The sequence below is a fragment of the Diceros bicornis genome, chromosome 7, assembly GCF_020826845.1.
Source record: "Diceros bicornis minor isolate mBicDic1 chromosome 7, mDicBic1.mat.cur, whole genome shotgun sequence".
NCBI lineage: Eukaryota > Metazoa > Chordata > Mammalia > Perissodactyla > Rhinocerotidae > Diceros > Diceros bicornis.
The window spans coordinates 62,128,245-62,149,233 of record NC_080746.1 but is presented as its reverse complement, the minus strand read 5'-3'; the positions used below and the strand labels follow the sequence as shown (position 1 = coordinate 62,149,233).

Below are 20,989 nucleotides of genomic sequence, written 5' to 3'. Positions count from 1 at the left end.
AGGAGTTAGGGTCCTTGGCACAGAGTGGCAGGGAGAGGGAAGGTAATGATCTTGGCATAAGTAATCAGTTGAGAAGAACTATTTAGGCAAGAAAGTTTAGAACCTTACTATTCCAAGTGTGGTCCAATGAACAACAGCATTGTTGTGTCTGGTAGTTTGTTAGGGAAACAGAATCTTAAGACCTACTGAGACCTGCTGAATTTGAACTGCATTTAATAAGACCCTTGGGTGATTAAAGCTTGCGAAGCACAGTACTTCTCTTTTTGAACACCTCTCAGGTAGTGCTGATCTGATGTGTAACAAAAATAACAAGACTCATAAATAACAAGAATGTGGAAAGGTGGTTCTCAAAGTGTGATTCCCAGACCAGCATCATTATCATCTTTTGCGAACTTGTTAGGCATGCAAATTCTCAGGCCCTTCCTCAGGTCTCCTGAGCCAGAAATTCTGGGGGTGTGAAGTCCAGCAAAAGGTCCTCCAAGTAATTCTGATACATGTTAAAGGCTGAGAACCTTTAACCTAGACTATCAGTCTAGAATATTTGGGAGAATTGCACACAGTTTTGTTTAGACAAAGGGGAGGTTTCACACTGAGAAGCTTGGGAAACACAATTTTGAGAGATTTCCTAAGTCAGATTGTGGGTAGTTTTTGAAGCTGGGGAACTGAGTGCATGACAAGTAGGTGTATGGTTTTGGTGGTGAAGGCAAATGCAAACTTGCAGCCTATTCTCTCCACAAGGTGGTGCAGTTGGAACGTAGAAACATTCTTCACAGAAGAATTTGATGAACAATCTCCAACCAATCCACAGTCACTCTGAGGCCCCTGCCCCATCATGTGATTCCCTTCTTTTTCTCCCAATTCCCACCCTCTGCCATCTTAATCTCAACCTCAAAATTCAGGTAAACTCCAATTTTAAGGTTGCCCTCTAGGGCAACAGAACCTACAGGGGGAAAAACATCAGTCAGTTGTCACAATAAGATGCAGGATCTGGCAAGGGTTCTTTGTCAATGTGTCTTTGAGGCATACCAGTCCCCTGATCAAGACCTCTTCTGAGACTTCTTTATCTTTTCTACAAAGTCTATTAACTTCTTTGTGAAGAGTATATTCCTTCTTTAGATGGGATATGTTTAATCTGGTTGTATTGCTCTACACTAAACACGTACCTGCAGATTATGCCTATCTTTGCTTTGCTTCACTGTGAAAAGATTCACTTGTACTCCACAGGACAAATTTATTTCCCTTTTTAAGCTCTGTGGGGAAAAGTGCTTCATCATTTCCCCATAGATGACTTTTAACACTTGTAATAAATCTCTTTTGTTGGGATTTGCACAGATGTTATGATTGGCATTATCATTCTGAGAGTAGACAAGTAGCTAGGGTTTCTCTAGGCTTTTCCTCTTATTTAGTGGAAGAAGAAGCTGAATCTTGAAAAGGATTTTTCAAAAGTCAAAAAAGATAACGGCAGTCCAAGGTAAAAACCTACACCTAACACAGTGTTTGGTACCCAGTAAAGGTGAATTAAATGAGCAATTAAGTGACTAACTAAATGAGTGAAGACATGCTTGCTGCTCTTTATGCTGGTCTTAATGACAGAGCTAGAGTCACTTTGCTCTGTGACTTTTCAAAGCCCTGCCTCTCCCCACCAGTGAATTACACCGATCTGAGAGATCATTTATTTCTCTTTCTTTTCCAATGAGTCTATGATTTGATTCATGAGGTTGTTGTCTGTATTCTCCTGAATTTCATTTCCTGGTTCTCAACTCTTTATTTCTAACCCAACCAATTCTACAATAAGGGAAAGCAGAAATAGTTCTCAAACTGCCTCTCTGAGATACTTCAAAGTTCCACATGGAGAAGGAAAATTTTTCTCTCTCCATCTTCTGTTTGCTTCCCTCCACCTATCCCATCACTTGATAGAAAAGGGAGAGAGCTCACCTGCATTCCTTCCCTCAATATACCCTTACTGTATTTGGAACTGAAACAAGGAAGAGGTAAAATGAAATACTTAATGAGAAGATTAGTTATTTGGGAAAAAATCTATTTGGGGGATCTGAAATTGGGGCCTGCAGCAAAACTTATGATGAGAATAATTATAATATGTGGTGCAATCACATTAAAAAATGTCACTTTCTTCTTTTCATTTGAGTCTCCCCCCCGCCCCCATAGATAGGTACTAGTCTCTCTACAGGTCAGATTCCAAGTTGAAGGAAAGCTAATCTCCTAAAATCATGAAGTTAGTAGATGGGAAAGCTAGGCCTCAAACCTACATCTAAGTGACTTTAAACCCCATGATCTCTCAGTACCTGGGATGTCTCTCCTGGAGGAGAACTCAGTCTTGTGGAACTTGGTGAAGGGTTGAGTGAGAGGTGATGGGAGTGGGAATTGAACAGAAAATAGTAGTGATAAATGGGTGGAGGCAGCCAAGGTCATACCATCTTTTGCTTAAATCCTGGGGCTGGATCTGCTCTCTAAGCTCTCTTCTCTCGGCTTTGTGTTGTGAAATTTGTGCATTGGGCACTGATCTTTAGCTTCTTCCTGGATATGGATTTTAAGCCCAGAATTTGGGGATCTAGACTCTGGGTTCTGGGGTCAGAGTTTCAGTTTTGAGACTGGATCATTGGGGTGGGAGTGGAGGAGGTTGCTATGGAACTTGGAGGAATTTGTCTCCATCCTCCTTTTCATCACAAGGAAGGAGATGGAATTTTATTTTCTCCGTGGAGAGAGGGCAATATCCCTAGAGGGTATGTTTTTGTCTTTTCTTTATGCTCCCAAGGAGAACATAAAGAAAATCCCCCTCCTTTTCCCATCACAGCATCACACTCAGGCAAAACAAGACCCCAGAGGCCCTGACCCTTGGCAATTCTCATTCAGAGACATAAAGTCAGCCTCCTGTCTTGGCTAGTGCCTGCCTGAACCCCATTCTGGAGCCACTGTGAGCTCTTGCCTTCTGTCTTTCAATCCATTTCCCCTCACAAAGCTCTTTCAGACGAGTTTGAATCTATTTGTGTCTTCCAGGTATTTGCACAAGAAGTATGTTTTGTCTACAATTCTGTTTGTGCCTCTGTGTAGTCTCTCTTGTCTCTATATCTTTAAGTGAGTCTGGTTAATGCATGTGTGTGTTTCCGTATTAGCCACACTTTGTTTTGCCTATGATGGAAAGATTTAAGATAAAAAAAAATCTCCAAGTCTGATTTTCATATAGGTTTTCTACAAAAAAAAAGTAATATTCATTCAAATGCCCGTGTGTCCTCCCAAACACCTTCAGATAGGGCTGCCAGAGACTGCTTCATCGGTGAAAGACGCGTGATGGCCACACGACAGGCTGAGAGCTTGCCTCTGATCTGTCCTACATAGATACACAACCACGATATTCTCAGTGTCACAGAAGAGGAGAGACCCTGACAGTCTGGAACATCAGGTCTGAGGACAGAAGGAGGGTTGAAATGGCCTTTTAATCCTAGTTCAGCAGATGCTGGAATTCTCCGTCCTGCATTCCTATCAAGGGTTATTCAGTTTTTGCTTGAACATCTCCACTCCGCAGAGACATATCTTATTGCACAGCTTGAACTCTTAGAAAAAACTTTCTTAACTGAGCCCCAAACTTGTCTCCCTGTGCTCTCCACATATCACTCTCCACCTCTTACCCACATCCTCACCAATCTCTTCTACAGTCTCCTCTTCTCAAAGCAAAACGTCACTGGTTCCTTCAGTGCTCTCTATATGACTTGATACCCTTTGCCTCTGAGTGAGTCCCAGTTGGTTTAACTCTGATATAGAGTATGGAACGTGGAACTGAATATACTTCAGTTATGGCCCTGAGGAGTATGTTCATGCTTTTATTAATTCATGAATTTTTGAGCATGTCTGTGTGTTAGAATCATGAAGTTCTGGGGAGGTAAGGGCAAACTAGGCACGAGTCTTATCTGAAAAAAGCCCAAATTATGACAGGGAGAACAGCAGTATAAATATAATTCTAATCAAATAGGAAAAGTCTGTATAAAATATTAAAAAGTCATAGATGAGAAAGTTATTATTTCTGCTTAAATAGTGCTAGAAACAGCTGTAGATAAAATGAAAGTTTTGAGGATGAATAATAGTAGGCGTTCAAAAAACTACCAAGGAAGAGAAAGATAATGCAAGCAGGAAAAAAAAGAAAGAAAGCATAGAATTATAAATATACACTTTAGAACACATTGTCTTCTCAATAAAATACCTCTGTTAGTAAAGCCTAAAACCCATTAATTTGTTGTAAGCTGCATATCACGCTGTTCATTCATATTAGACTTACTATCCGTGAGACACTCTGACAGGAGGACTTGTGGTAGGAGATTAAAAATCAGGTACTTTGAATATTTAAAGGAATTTAGGATAGGTAATCTGAAGAAGGGAAGATTACAGGATATTATGATTGAAATTTTCAGACACTATCCATTCAATTATTTATTTATCTGATAACTTACTTATTAAGCATCTACTATGTGTAGATGTGCTGGTATTGGGTAACTAGAGGTCAAAAATGAAAAGAAAAAAAAGCAATCAGTACCATCTTTACTTTGATGGAGTTTATAATCTGGTAGGGGATACAGGCATTGAACAAATTGTTACACAAGTAAATATGTTTTCAAATTTACTTGTGTTTTGCAAGAAAATAACAGATACAGTGAAGAACAATGTTCAGGTGAAATCTGAAACACATTTCTTCATTATTTTATTTCCTGCCAAAGGTGAGGTTTCACCAGTGGCAGGCAGTCTCCAGTGAGGCAAGTCAAGACCCACAGGTGAGATGATTAGATAAAGCCTAAAAATGCTCCTACTGGGGCCTTGTCTCCCTTTTGGTGCACCTCCAGGTAAGTGGTATGTAACACTAGCCCCAAAGCTAGGCTACATCTGTGGGCACCACCTTGGAATATTCTGAGCAAACTCAAGTCTATTTAGAGGAGATCTAGGATGCTGAGGAATCTAGCAGATGATCAAACAGAAGGGGATGTTTAAGTTGCAGGTTAGGAGTTGGGTAGGAAGGTTGTCTGAAAAAAAAGGGAAGGCTTAGGGAGTACTTGCAAGTTACTTTTTGGTCTAAAACACTGTCACTGTAAAGTAGCTAGAATGTCACAAAATGGGTCTGGAGTGGTTCTCAACATTTGGTTCACCTGGGAGCTTTAAAACATATTGATAACTTGATACCACATCCAGAGATTCTAATTTAATTGGTATGGGGGGTTACCTTGGCACTAGGATTTTTAAGTTCCCCAGGTGACTCTACTGTGTAACCAAGGTTGAGAACCATTGATTTAAAAGGCAGAACCAAGGGACATTAATGGATAAAAGGAACAAATAAGTATATTTCATCTGTCAGGGGAGTTATTAATCTTGAGGGAAGCACAGAGATATAATGCATGGAATTTCAGCAAGGCTGGTGCATGAAAAGAGGACTTGAGGGTGAAGAGAGTAAGAGAATGCAGGGTCTAGGGCCATCCTCACTATTATATTGTGTGTCTCTATGGTTATAGCTCTTTGTATTCCCTTAGCTGGGTATTCTTCTAATTGTCCATCCATTCCAGTGGGGCATTCCCATTGAACTCTTTAGCTATACAGATCATTTTACAACAACAGTGGGTAACTGAAGGATGAAAAATTGGTAAAGAATCATCAGTGTATCATATATCCAGTTGGTTGAGTGAATGAATGAACTGATGATTAGAGATAATTCAGCTTTTATACCAACTGTGACTGCACATCCTTACTTCACTGTTTTCTTAAATTTATTTTACAAACAATGTATTATATTTCATTATGTGATGTTACATTACATTATAATATAACGTATTATTTTTATCTTCTGATTGGGGTTTAACTGTTTCTCTCTGATCTCTTGGCCACTAATAGAGTCCTTTATCTCTGTGTCTTTGTCCTTTCCATGGATTCTAGATCAAATCTGCTATTTTGATGCCATTTCATCTTTACTTAATAGGCTTTCTGAATTCTGTTTTTAAACTCAGCGGTCACTTGTGTATTAGTATAATTTTCACCTGGGATTTCTGTATCCTTCACCACCTTACTCATATTTCTCTTTTTTTCAACTTTCTAAAACCACCATCTCACTTTCATCAAAACGTTTCTTTCCCTGGAGTGGAGTGAGGACACACGTAGATTACCACTCTCCCGGTGTCCCTGTTTGCTCAGACCCACACTGGCAAAGCTAAAACTCAATCCTTTCTTATCGCTCCATCCTGGATCAGACTGGAGTTTACTCTTATTTCCATAGTGAAATGGAAACATCACTACAAGAAGAGTCTGTGGATCTAAGCTGTAACCTAGGCTCTGAAGAAATTGATTCTTTGGTGCATTACTCACTCTTCCTCTCTGGGTTTTAGTATCTCCCTAGGAATAAAATAGTTTATATTTATTCAGTGCTTCATATGCCATACAAATCTTTTTTATCTTTTCAACAACCATATGAGGCAGATGTATTTTTATCCCTAATTTACAAATGGACACACTGAGGCTTAGAAATATTAAGTTACCTGCTCAAGGTCACACTGATGGTAAACTATAGATAGGGCTTCAAACCAAAGTCTGACAGAATCCTTTTGCAGAGGTCTAAAACATTGAACATATGATGTTAATTTTCTCATTTGTTTCTTACATCCAAAGTAATAGTATTATTATTATCTCCACTTTACAAGTTAATAAAAAAATACAACTTTGGATCAAAGTATAGATAAGTTGCCCATATCACACATCTAGTAACTGGCTGCCTATGGATTTTGACACAGTTCTGATTTATTCCAGTGTTTCTCCTCTTAATTTTAAGCTATGCTGTCTCTCACAAGATTGGGAAGTCTCAAATATCTCTTTTACATGTAAAATTTTAGGATTCTGGCTGTCAGAGAACAGGAGGTAAGAAGAGAGTATCTGTTATAATTTTACTCAGAATGATGTATATGACTTCAGTTTCCCCCATCTCTCTCCTTCAGCCTTTGAGGTGGGCTGCTAAAGCAGAAGACCTTGTAGGTGGGAGCTAACTTCAGTTTTTCAAATGGCAGGTAAAGACTGATCTCTGCTGTTGGTGACATGGGAACCAAGAGCAATGGAAGTCTTGACCTCTTATCTGTCTTCCTGACTGGCATCCCAGGATTGGAGGCCCAACATGGCTGGCTCTCCATCCCCTTCTTCACCATGTACATTGTGGCCATTGTGGGCAACAGCCTAATCATGGCAGCTGTGCAGGTGGACCCTGCCCTACGTGAGCCCATGTACCTCTTCCTCTCCATGTTGGCTGTCACTGAGGTGAGTGTTTCTGTGTCTACACTTCCCACTGTCATGGGCATTCTTTGGTTTGGTGCCTGTCAGATTGACTTTGATGGCTGCCTGGCCCAGATGTTCTTCATTCATACCTTCTCTTGCATGGAGTCAGGAGTCCTGTTGGCCATGAGTCATGACCGCTTTGTAGCAATCTACAATCCACTGCGCTATACAGCCATCCTGACACTGCCCCATATCATCTCCATGAGTCTGGTCATTTCACTGAAGAGTGTGACACTCACGGCCCCCCTTCCAATCCTTTTGAGGCAACTACCTTATTGCCATACTGACATCCTCTCCCACTCCTATTGCCTCCACTCAGACCTGATCCAGCTGCCTTGTGCTGATACTAAGCTCAATAGCATCCTGGGCTTGGCCATTGTCCTGGCCACTTTTGGGCTGGACTCACTGTTCATCGTGGTCTCTTATATGCTGATTCTTTACACAGTGCTGGGCATTGCTTCTGGGGAGGGACGGCGGAAGGCTCTCAATACATGTGTGTCACACATCTGTGCAGTCCTTGTGTATTATGTACCTATGATTGGTGTGTCTGTGATGCATCGTGCTGCCAAGCATGCCTCACCTGTGGTTCACACACTCATGTCTAGCATCTACCTCTTTGTGCCTCCTCTGCTCAACCTCATCATCTACAGTGTCAAGACCAAGCCAATCCGACAGGGAATTGCCACCTTGTTTTCCTGCAAGAGAGAATTACTCTGAATCACTCCAAGGGGGCAGAGACTTTGAGTCAGTTCATAAACTCTCATGGTGTTTCTGCTGTGAGCAAAGTTCTACAGCATGCATTTTGAGGAGGAATATGTGCAAAGAATTCAAAGCATTGCCACCAGCCTGGATCTGGATCACAAGAGTTATCTCTGGCCCTTCCCATGTAACAGCTTATCAATGAATGTGCATCTCTGTATGTGCACATATGCATGTCATCTCTAATAGATATGATAAACTTGAGGGCAGAGATCATGAATTTCTCTTTTCTTTCCACCCCAAATCCCTAGCAAAAAGCCTGATGAATAGCAAATTAATAGTAAAGGCTTGAGACTTAAAGATATTTGAATTGAAATAAAACAAATTTCTGTTTTGATGGGTAATGCAGGGATTAAGAGTCTTCTCCAATAAAAGATCCTCCTAGGAACATACCTTTGAGTGAGGTGAGCATACTTTCTGATTTGCCTCAAATAATCATGGTTTATACTTATTTTCCTCAGCATTATCACTAATAGCACTCCCTTTCCTCTCAAAAATGTCATTGTCTAAACAGTAAATTATCTGGTAAACCTACCTATGAAGCAACATTCTTTCTGCTATGCAAGGAACCAGACTCTCCCACAGACCTCAATCCCATGGTCTCTAATCCCAGAATTTATGTACCAGGAGACTCTGAGGATGAAAAGCAGCTGACTAAATGGCCTCAACTTAGGCATTATGAAAATATGAACAATCTCACAACGCCCAGGTTTCAGATCCTAAGAGTCTGAGCGAAAGCGCCAAATTCTGCTTTAGTAGAATCTCAGACCCTATCTTAGAGCCAAATAGGTCTGGTGTCACTGTACCTGGATATTGCTGTTCCCCTTTCCTCCCTCCCTTCAGCCCTCAGTAAACTCACCATACCATGTGGCAGGTATATTTTCATCTGTTTGTTAACCCCATCTGTCCTCTAGCTCTGTCAGGTACTTCCAGGAATGTCTTCTCATTTCTCCAGGGGAACACGTAATCAGTTTGAAGACCACTGATTTGAGACCACTAGTTTGGATGCCTACCAATGACAGCTTCCATAAAGCCAAGGTGGCTGTCCTGGAGAAATCCTGGTCAAATCCCACTGTCAAGTATCAGGGAAGATGATTTCTTCTGGAGTGGTACCCAAAGACTTGTGAATGAATATGGATGTCTTTCACTGAAGAGAAGCTAATTATCTTATTCATTTATTCAAATAATATTTTTGAGCCCTTATTACATGTAAGGCATAGATATATAATAATACTTTATTTATAGATGCATCATGAAGAATAAATCTAAAAACTTAACAATGGATGTTGCAGTAATTTCTTGGAGCAGGTCCAATTTTCCCTTCTAGGTTTTAAATGTCATCAGCAGATGGATATACCATGTAAGCCATAAGTCCAAAGCATGAGTATGCATAAATAGACTTTGTATATGTGGTTGAATCTCATTTTTAGCAGGATTACTTTCACAGCCACTTCTTTTATAATAGAAATCATCACTTCTGGGGACATGGTTGCCTAACAGCAATACTCAGAGACATGTGCAGATAATTCTTATTAGATTTTTTTTCACAGTTGTTCAGGAATCCAGGACATAGAAAACCAAAAATAATAGTTGCATGATTTAAAAAATATATATTATGTTAAAAAATTATCTAGTAAATCTTTTTGGCTATCTTCTGACTCTCTCAAGGACTGTGACTTTGAGTAACAATTTCCAAATGACAAAAGCAAAGATGTTTTGCAGTCTTGTAGGGGTAAGGTTAAAACTATACTGTCTAATATGGTGGCTGCTAGCTACACATGGCTATTGAGTCTTTGGTGGCTAATTTGAATTGGCATGTGTTATAATGACATGTGACCAGATTTTGAAGACTTAACACGAAAAAAAATGAATGCAAAATATCTTATTATTCTTAACATAGGTTACATTTTGAAATAATAACATTTTAGATATATTGGGTTAAACAACATATACTTTGAAAATGATTTTTACCTTTTTTATTTTACTTTTTTAATGTTGCTACTAGAAAATTATAGCTAATATAAGATTGTATTATATATCTATTGAACAGTACTAGGTTAGAAGTTAAATTGTGCAAATTAATAAGAAACGATAATGAAATAAAGAATGAATTTGAAATTGTCTATCAGAATTTCTTTGTTTAACGAGTTCCATAGGTTTAAGGTCACAAAATTTCCAACATGAATGGCAGAGAAAATATCTTATGTTTAGAGAACTTGAAGTATATATATACTTTGTTAACTAATATTTATTTTTTTCACCTGCAAATGGTAGCAAAACATCATCACCTTTAACATTCAGACAGATATCCCTCTACGTTTTTAAAGAATTTAGGCGTGTATAAATAGAAAAGCTCTTTAGAAAGGAAAAATTCAAGAATAAATAAAGCCTCCAAATTTTGACTTTGTAACTGTCCAGTAGCAACGGTTAAAGTGATTTTAGGTCATTTATTTCAAGATATATGACAGCACCTTAAAAGTGTCTGATGTATTTCCCCAGTAACATTCCTCATATAACAATGTGTTAAAGTTACAAATACTAATATGCACAAATAGCTAATTTCTAAGAAAAATATGTATAGTACTGCAGCATAATGAATGTGGTATCTGCAATAACTTAACATTAGCTAACTTTTAATATACATGGTACTGCTACCTTTTTCTGACAATTCACAGGTTAAAAGTTGGTGCTGGAGCGCTCTGTTTTGCAGATATTACTTGATGTTTAAAACACGATCCAGATGCCACATTCAGTAAATATATATATCTTTACTGAAAGACACTCAAGCCATGACTAGAGCCTGGCTTCCAAGATGAGCGGCAAACATATTTGTAAATAAATAGAGAAAGATTGTACAAGTGTTCAAATTCATTTTGTATTCCTGGTAAGGGTTGTTAGACAAATCAGACTAGTTTAGCATTTTTATAAAAAAATGTTTAAATCTTTTTTTTCCTGATATTATTTGAGTATGGAATATAATGCTAGAATAACGTTTTAATTTATGGAAGTCTTGAGTTAATTTTCTCATTGAAAATCTAATAATTTTTAGCTTTAGCTCCAATATTTTCTACACTGATTTTATTTGTCAGATAAATTAAAATTGTTTCCAAAAAATATTTAAGTTTATGTGAATGCATGTGATTGTTGTTAACTGGGTTGTCATTGCTTCTAGCCCCTCTCACCTGATGGAACAAAGAAATCTGTCTATATACTAACCTGTGTAATACAAATATCTATAAATACTTCTGTAGTTAACCATCTGCATCTACATTAAGCTAAACATGACTTAGTACTGATGTCTCCAACTCCAGCCCATGAATCATTTAAAACTTCTCCACTTGCTTTTCTGTAACCTTCCAATCTAACAGTGAGAAACCTGGCTCCCACCATCTGCCATCCATTTACTTAATTGTTCAATTCCAGTACACATGTATAGTGATTATGGAACTGTTAATCCACACCCTTGTGAGAAATTACCTTATCAACTAGAGTACAGAATTTATTATACTTCCTTTTGGCTTTAGTCTTATACACTCTACCCATTTCCAAAGTTACTTAGGTCAGCCAACTTTTCCCCCATCCCTTTCAGTGTAGGTGTTTCATATATTTGTAATAGAATTATATTCTTTTGTCATATTCTGCATTCCATCCTGGGATCCCCTGATGTGCTGAATGATTTTTTTAAAATTTACATGCATTAATGTTCACTCTGTGCTGCTGTAAATTTCTATGGGTTTGAGCAAATGTATAGTGTCATATAAGCACCATTACACTATTACAGAATGATTTCACTACTCTAAAAACTCTTCTGTGTTTCACCAATTCGATGGCTCCACTCCCCTAAATCCTTGGTTACCACTGATCAGTTGACTTTCTATAGTTTTGCCTTTTGCAGAATTTCATATATATGGAATCATACATATTTTAGACTTTTAAGACTAACTTTTTCACTTAGTAATATACATTTAGATTTCATTCATGTCTTTATGTATCTTGATTGCTCATCCCGTTTTAATTTCTGAATAGTATTCCATTGTATGGATGTACTACAATGTGTTTATCCATTCACCTAAAAAGGACATCTTGGTTGCTTCAAGTTTTCTGTCTCTTTTTCTTTTACACTCATTATTTGCAAAAAGGTTCTTAGGTGCCTGGATGGAATTAGGTTCCTTCTTTTGTAGCCACAGCCTGGGATATCTTCCACTTGAACTAATGTAATCCATTTAACATCTTCAAAAATTGATACCCAATCCTATGTCTTCTGAGATATATATATATATATCTCATCTAAAATAATTGACAAAGGGTCAATAAGACCACCTTCTAAATTTTACAAAATACAAACAGATTTCTGTAATAAAATGTGACCAACATAGTTATTCACATTGTAGGCACTGAATAACTTATGCAGAAACATTTACCAACAAAAAAGTTTCCCAAAAACCAAATCTATTTTGAAATCTAAACATATCATGCCATTTCTTAAGTTATAAAGCACATACAAATACACACATGCACACACACACTGAGAAAATATTAAACAGTTTTGTCTAGGGAAAGGAAACAGAAAAGGTTGAGCAACAAAGGGTAAGGGCCAACTTCTTTATTTAATCTCCATTTGACTTACAGTTAAATTTTGGCTGTTGTCTGGAGTTCATGACCTGTGACCATAAAATTCAATTCATAGATAGCTCTCATCAACAATATTTATTTAAAAGGCAGAGATGTCTCTCAGCAGCTGTTGACAATGCATTTTGCAGAGGTGTGACTGACACCAGTCATCAAAGCATCCCTTGCTCTAGTTGCTTAGTCTAAATTTTGTAACCAGGACAGTGAATCAGACCTTTCATTGGTCATTAAACAAATAATTTTGCCCAAGAATCCCCCTTCATGTTTCTAAACTCCAGTCCCTTCATAACTGAAATATTTATGCTATCTTCTTCTACAGAAGGCCTTAATTTTACAGTTACAGAAATATAGACTGTGGCTTCTTGGTTGTATTAGTTTGCTAGGTCTGCTGTAACAAAGTACCACAGACTGGATGGCTTAAACAACAGAAATTTATTTTCTCACAATTCTGAAGGACTCTCACAATTTCTCACAATGCTCGTTTCTTTGAGGCCTCTCTCTCCTGGCTTGTAGATGGCTGTCTTCTTGTGTTGTAACGTGGTCTTCTCTCTCTGCTTGTACGTATCTGCGTCCTAATCTTTTCTTCTAAGGACACGAGTCATATTGAATTGAGCCCATCCTAATGACCTCATTTTAACTTAATTGCCTCTTTAAAGACCCTATCTCCACATACAGTCACATGCTAAGACACCAGGATTTAGGACTTCAACATAGAAATTTGCAGGGGACACAATTCACCCCATGACACTAGTAGATCTCATTGTCCTGAAGCTGAAAACAAGGGCCAGTGATACTGGGGTGACCTGAGACTTCTGCTGAAACCTTTTTTTTTCATTTATTTATAGATTTTTAAATAAAAATTGTATATATTTAACATGTACAACATGATGATTTGATACGCCTGTACATAGTGAAATTATTATTACAGTAAAGCTAATTAATGTCATCTCCTGACACAGTTACCATTTGTTGTGTGTGATGAGTGCACTTGAAATCTACTCTCAGCATGTTTCCAGTGTTCAGCACAGTATTATTAAATATAGTCATCATGCTGTACATTAGATCTCTAGACTTATTCATCCTACATAACTGCAAGTTTGTACCTTATGACAAACATCTCCTCAATTCCCCCACCTTCCCAGCCACTGGTATCCTCTCTTCTACTCTCAACTTCTATGAGTTTGAGGTTTTTTTAAGATTCCACATGTAAGTGATATCATACAGACTTTGTCTTTCTCTGTCTGGCTTGTTTCTTTCACTTAGCATAATGTCCTCTAGGTTCGTCCATTTTGTCACAAATGGCAAGATTTGTTCTATCTGATTGCTGAATACTATTCCATTGTGTATACATACACCACATGTTCTTTGTCCTTTCATCCATCGACAGACTCTTGGGTTATTTCTATATCTTGGCTATTGGGAAAAATGCTGCAACAAACATGGAAGTGCAGATATCTCTTCAACATTCTGATCATGCTCTTTAATGCTTTCTCCTTTTATGCCTTCCAGGATGCCTGAAAGAGACTAGATAGTTACAATTCACTCAAAAAGATACCATCACATTTCAGCAATTGTTTTCCACATTAGAGGGACTGCCAAGTCTGTAAAGCTCTGTAGATGAAAAGTCCCTTGATCATAGAAGCTTGAGTTTGATGACGAGAAGGTAAGTCTGCATCATTGTATTAGTTTTCTATGGCAGCTGTAACAAATTACCTCAAATTTAGTGGCTTAAAACAGCACTAATTTATTATCTTACAGTTCTGTAGTTCAGAAGCCTAGAATAGGTCTCATTGGGCTAAAATCAAGAGATTGGCAAGGCTGCCTTACCTTTCTTGAAACTTTAGGGGAAAATCCATTTCCTTGCCTTTTCCAGCTCCTGGAGGCTATGCCCATGTTGCTTGGTTCCCAGCTGCATTTTTCCCTTTTCAAGGCCAGCAATGTCAGGGTGAATCCTTTTCATACTTCCTTTCCTCTGGTTTTCTTCTGCTTACCATTTAAGGATCCTTGTAATTACATTGGACTCACCTACATAATCCAGTGTAATCTCTCTATTTTTAAGGTGGATAATTAGTAAGATTAATTCCATCTGCAGCCTTAATTCCCCTTTGTCATGCAAACTAACATATTCAGAGATTCCAGGGATTAGGATGTGGACTTTTCTTTTGGTGGTGGGAGCATTATTCTGCCCACTACAATTATGTTCTGTGTTATCATCCTGAACGCCTATGAATGGAGACTTCCTTTACAGCTGTTTCGTTTTCTGTCTATCGATGTATTACTTAGAAATAATTATTTTAACTATACTTTTAGTGATTATCCCATAGATTACAAATTGCATCTTGACTTCTTATAGTCTACCTTAAATTACTATTTTTCAACCTTATCAATAATGGTAGAAGCTTAGAACATTTTTAACTAGTTATATCCCTTGCTTATTGTGTTATTGCTGCCATACATTATAAATCTAAATATATTTAAAGCCCAGTGCATCAGTATTATCATTTTATCCTGTCAATATTCATTTTTATTTACCCACATATTGTCCTTTTCCATTGATCTTCTTTTTCATTTTGCATTTCTGTGTTTCTTTCAGGGATCATTTTCCTTCTGCCTAAAGAACTCCATCAATATTTTTTTAGTACAGGTTTGATATTAACAAATTCTCTCAGTATTTGTTTATCTGAAAACTGTGCTGCATTCAATATATTTCTATTTTTTATTGGTTTCTGTCAATTTGAATAAAACCTGCTTAGGCATGGTTTTCATGGACTTTGTGGTCATTCTTGAATATGTGAGTTGAGTCCCCAGATTAGGGGAATTCTCAACCACCATCTCTCTCTCCTCTTCCTCTGCTATTCCAGTTTCCATGAATGGTACATCTTTAATTATGTCCCACGTGTCTTTTATAACTTCAATTGTTTTTCTCTCTGTGTTTTGGTTTGACTATTTCTATTGACTTGTTTCCCAGTTCACTGATCAACCTTCTGCTGCATTTAATCTTCTGTTAAATGCACTTATTAAATTCTCTATTTTAAGTATTGTCTTTTCAGTTCTAGAATTTCCTTTTGACTATTTTCATATAAACTCCAATTCTTCGGTGAATTTTTCCATTATATATTTCATCAACTTTCCCCATCTTTTCCTCTGTTTCATGAAAATACTAATCAGATTAAATCTAGTTATTTTAAAGTTTTTCTCTGTTCTGTTAATTCCAATATCTGGATCACCTTTTGGTCTGCTTATGTCCTCTTTTCCCCAGGAGTTTCTCTGTTTCTGGACGAAGACCAGATTATCAGCCTTTTCGCCTTGCAGAGAACTGACAAACACTTCCATGGAAAGATGGCTCTAGATGTCATCTCACTTCTCTAAGCTTCCCCACTCTCCAAAATATTGGTCCCTCTTGTTGCCACTGTTTCAAATTTTGCTGATGCCTTTTAAAAAATACACACACACACACTTATTTTTTAAAAAATGATTTTTCTGGTTGTTCTCAGCAGAAGTTTTGGTCTCATTACAGGCTACATTATCCTGCCCAGAAGTCAAGCATCTCTTTTCAAAGCGGAAACTACCAGGAACACACCTACAGTTGAATAAATTGGGTTTATTTTATTTTCTGTTATTTTGTCCTATTTTTTTACATTTTTATAGTGGTGTATTGAAATACTAATAATTGCACATATTTAATGTATATAATTTGATGAGTTTGGACATATGTAGACATCCACAGCATCACCACAATCATCTATCATCTTCAAAAGTTTCCTTTTTCCTCCTCCTTTTTTAAATTAAAGACTTTATTTTTTAGAGCAGTTTTAGATTTACAACAAAATTGAAAAGATGATACAGAGGTTTCCTGTATTTTCTCTGCTGCCACATATGCATAGGCTCCACCATGATCATTCACCAGAATGGTACATTTTTTACCATGGATGAACCTACATTGACACATCATAATCACCCAAAGCCCAGAGTTTACCTCAGGTTTCACTCTTGATGTTGAGCTTTCAGTGGGTTTGGACAAATGTATCATGACATATGTCCATCATTATAATTTCATACAGTATTTTCACTGCCCTAAAAATCCCCTGTGCTCTGCCTATTCATCTCTCCTCCTTTTAGCTCTTCTTTTAAGATTGTTGCTGTTTTAAGAGTATATTGGAAAGGTGATAAGAATGAACGCCAGACCATCTGCTAAGACACTGAAATATTTCAGGCAACAGATGATGGTCATTTGGACAGGAGTAGAAGCAATGGAAATGGAAAAAAATAAAAAGATTTTGAACGTGATTAAGGATGCAGAATCAACAGGATCTGTTTGACTCTTTGAATGGGAGAATGTGGTAACTGAGAAAGACAGAGTCAGGAATTTTTTTATTTAATCAGCACATATTAATTAGACCTGTAGTATAAGCCATGCTTTCTGCTTGTCTCTGTGGATACAGATAGATAGAGTTCCAGGTTTCTAATTTGGGAGTATATGGGAAGTGGCACTTACTGAGATATGGAATACTACCAGAAAGTAGATGTGTGCATTATGTGTGTGTATGGTGGCATGTGGGGGAGAGAAGGAATTACTAGTACTAAGGGTAGTCAGTAATGAGTATAGTTTTATACATACGGAGTTTGAGATGACGGTAAGCCATCTTAATAGAGATCAAAATTAGGTATATAATTCTAGAGATCAAGAAACAATTTTGAGCTGATGATATGAATTTGGGAGTTATATATACACATAAGGGTATTGAAGCTGTGAGAATCAATGAGACTGCTAGAGAGAGAAAGAAGATGTAAAAGACAAAGGGCCCAGGGAGATTCCTGGAAATTGTGCCACTTGATAACCCTATAACAATGAGAGGTTCACTTACCTCTCTGAGCCTAAAAACCCTAATTTTCACAATTTATATAATATTTCTATCCCCTGGGGCTATTGTCATGACTTAATTCTGTAACTTGGACTATCCTGGTTTTCAGTTGTTGCTTTCCTATCCCATATAATAATAATAATAAAAATAATAATAATAATATAGTGTTAATAATAATATTAGCAGTATTAAATAACAAGGAGGGGCAAAGACAGATTCTATGTTGTTTGAGAGTTTTTTTTTTTTTCAAGCCTATTATGATTTTCTCCTTTTGGAAAAAGGGAAAGTCAGAGCCAGGAGAAATATGTAATAATTATATACATTTTGAAAGGACTTATTTAGGTAACAACAGCAGATTGTACTCACCAGCAGATTATTGTTGCTATTTGAATGTATGTACCTGTTCTTTGATCCACAGATTAAATTATGTAGTAAGAAAAAGACATATTTTCTAATAACTTAGTTTTGAAAATAAATAATTAAGGGTGAGCTATTGAATCTGATCTCACAACTTGGGAGAAGATGAATCAGTAGCCCTTGGACAATTATGTGGGGCACATCCTATGTGAGTTGTACTCCAAGACTAGATTCAACTTCCTAGCATCACCCTTGAATATAGTACTGAAGTTGGGGCCCCCATACTGTTGAAGAAAATCCATAAGAACATTTTTTGAGACATACCTAAATATGTGGTGGGACATTTATTTAAGAATTTACTATAAACTCTTAAAAAAGTAAGATTTTCCTAGAAGGATTCTTAACCTATATGTGTTTCTGAGATTTACTTCTCTTTATTCCTGAATTGTTTCTGTTACTGAGAAGAATCTATAGGATCTTGTTTACAGAGTCTGAGAGGTGAGAGGTGGGGAGTGTAGCATAGGAGATATCCCTGATCTCCCAGGTGGGTTAATGGGCATCACCAGGCCCTTTTATATATACATTCATGTGAATAACAGTAGAAAATCTCACAAAATGGGATTAGTGAAGTGAAGGGAACAAAAACAGCATTTGAGAACAATCTACACTCTAAACTGTGGTGTTTCTTTAGTTACATAGTTTTAGTTATGTAGTCCTCATTTCTTATCCCCCATTAATACTATTTACAGCTTTATTGAGAGTGCTCCCTCCTGTTAACTTCATATTCCTTTATCAAAAGTATTTCTGCAACCCTAAGGCAGTTTATATGTGTTTTCTATATAATATTCATTAAAACCAGTTATGGAGGTATAAGTGTGCACATTTTACAAATGAAGAAACTGTGCCTCCAAAAAGTTCAACAACTTTATCAGCTCATTTATTAACAAGTCATGACGAAAAATCATACCTACTCAATAAAATAAGAGCACGGTTTGAACCAGGTTAGAAAACAAATCAAATTCTAAACAATTCTTAGCTGTTTCTAAATAGTCACACTTTAACATTCAAGCTCTTTTTATGCACATCTTCCAGAGATGTCTTATAGCTCCCATCTACATCTACTATTTTCCTTTGGCAGGAGTTTCCTTCTCTCTGAATGCCTGGTTCCACCATCGAGTTTAAGTGAACTCTGCGTTGAAAATTAGTTCAACAGCGTCTCCAACTCTCAGGCTACTTCCATTTTCACTTTTGATATTTAGTGTTCATTTCTTGTCCAAGTAGCACTGATATCCACAACGGTCTTTCTCTCTTCAGTTTGACATCCTAATTTATGAAGATTCTCTTTCATTATTGCAATTTAAGATTACATGAACAGGGCCAGCCCCGTGGCTTAGCAGTTAAGTGCGTGCGCTACGCTACTGGCGACCCGGGTTCTGATCCTGGGCACGCACCAACACACTGCTTCTCTGGCCATGTTGAGGCAGCATCCCACATACAGCAACTAGAAGGATGTGCAACTATGACATACAACTATCTACTGGGGCTTTGGGGAAAAAAAAAGGAGGAGGATTGGCAATAGATGTTAGCTCAGAGCCGGTCTTCCTCAGCAAAAAAAAAGAGGAAGATTGGCATGGATGTTAGCTTAGACCTGATCTTCCTCACACACACACAAAAAAGATTACATGGGCACCTGTGTTCAATTAAAAGCTGGCATTTGCTATAGAAATTATTTGTAAGGGTATGGGCATGTTACAGCTTCAATAAGTATTTTTATACAATAACCAACATTTTGAGTTTATAAAGCAAAATTTTATACTTTACCACATGCTTAATAACACCACTGTAAAGAAAGGAGAACAAAGATTATATTTTGAATTATATTTTTAAATATTTTTTCTCAAAGTCATATGGATAGTGAAGAGTATAGTTTTAAAAACTTCAGGTCTTTCAATTTCTACTTAAAGAATAATGATTTTTCTTTATTTTAATTGGAAGCTTCTTATACAACACCTATTCCCTCCTCCATCTATGCTACTGACAATTTTAATGGTAGTAGTCTCTGCTCTTGACTCCATGTTATTAAATAAAGGCAATCCAGTAAAATTAAATTTCAGTAGTTAGTGCACTTTCCTCTGGAAAAGGAGATGGAAGAGTCCCTGGCGGATCTGCTTAGTCTTTATACTGTAAATGATGGGGTTCATCACAGGAGGTGCCAACAGGTAGATATTGGCCATGATAACATGGACCAGTGGAGAGGCATGCTTGGCAAACCGATGAGTCATAGATACCCCAACCATGGGAACATAGAGAGCCAGAACAGCCAGAATGTGGGACAGACAGTTATTGAAGGCTCGGAGTCTCTCAGCCATGGAAGCTACTGCCAGGACACTTCTCAGAATCATTGCATAGGACAGCACAATGAGCAGAGGGTCCATCACAACAATGAGCAAAACCAGAGCAAATCCATACCAGCTGTTGACTCGGATGTCAGCACAGACCAGGCGAATCATATCCTGGTGGAGGCAGTAGGAGTGAGAGAGAAGGTGGGAGTGGCAGAAGGGCAAGCGCTTGAGTAGGAAAAGGGAGGGAAGAACAGCCAGAACACAGCGGCAAATGATGGCTAACCCAATTCTGCCAAGGACTTCATTGGTGAGGGTGGTGGCATAATGGAGGGGGCGGCAGATGACCACGTAGCGGTCAAAGGACATGGCCAGCAGGACTGAAGATTCCATGAAGGAGAATCCATGGAGGAAGAAGAACTGGACAAAACAGGCCTCAAAGCTGATCTTCCGAATGTTGAACCAGAGGAGCTGCATGACTGTGGGCAGGGTGGTGAGGGTGAGACCCAAGTCAGCCAGGGCCAGCATGAAGAGACCTAGGTACATGGGCTGTTGGAGGGATGGCTCTGTGCGGATGACAGCAAGAATGGTGGTATTGCCCATGATGGAGATGGTGTAGAGACAGCAGAAGGGGATGGAGATCCAGATGTGGCTGGCCTCGAATCCAGGGATGCCCGTGAGGATGAAGTAGACAGTGTCCTGGGTGGTGTTAGTTACTTCAGACATGCTTGATGAATG

General features: G+C 37.9%; 2 protein-coding genes across 2 annotated transcripts; one reads left to right on the top strand and one right to left on the bottom strand.

Moving 5' to 3' along the window:
• Positions 1-7,071: 7,071 nt before the first annotated feature.
• LOC131408050 (olfactory receptor 51I2-like) lies at positions 7,072-8,022 on the top strand. Its single transcript, XM_058544617.1, has one exon. The coding sequence runs from the start codon at positions 7,072-7,074 to the stop codon at positions 8,020-8,022; it is 951 nt and encodes a 316-aa protein (XP_058400600.1).
• Positions 8,023-20,029: 12,007 nt separating this feature from the next.
• LOC131408049 (olfactory receptor 51Q1-like) lies at positions 20,030-20,989 on the bottom strand. The gene has a single exon (XM_058544616.1). The coding sequence runs from the start codon at positions 20,975-20,977 to the stop codon at positions 20,030-20,032; it is 948 nt and encodes a 315-aa protein (XP_058400599.1). The 5' UTR covers positions 20,978-20,989.

What these genes read in the sequence shown, in the direction of transcription:
- LOC131408049 (XM_058544616.1), bottom strand. Translation starts at nt 20,977, where the DNA reads ATGTCTGAAGTAACTAACACCACCCAGGACACTGTCTACTTCATCCTC.
- LOC131408050 (XM_058544617.1), top strand. Translation starts at nt 7,072, where the DNA reads ATGGGAACCAAGAGCAATGGAAGTCTTGACCTCTTATCTGTCTTCCTG.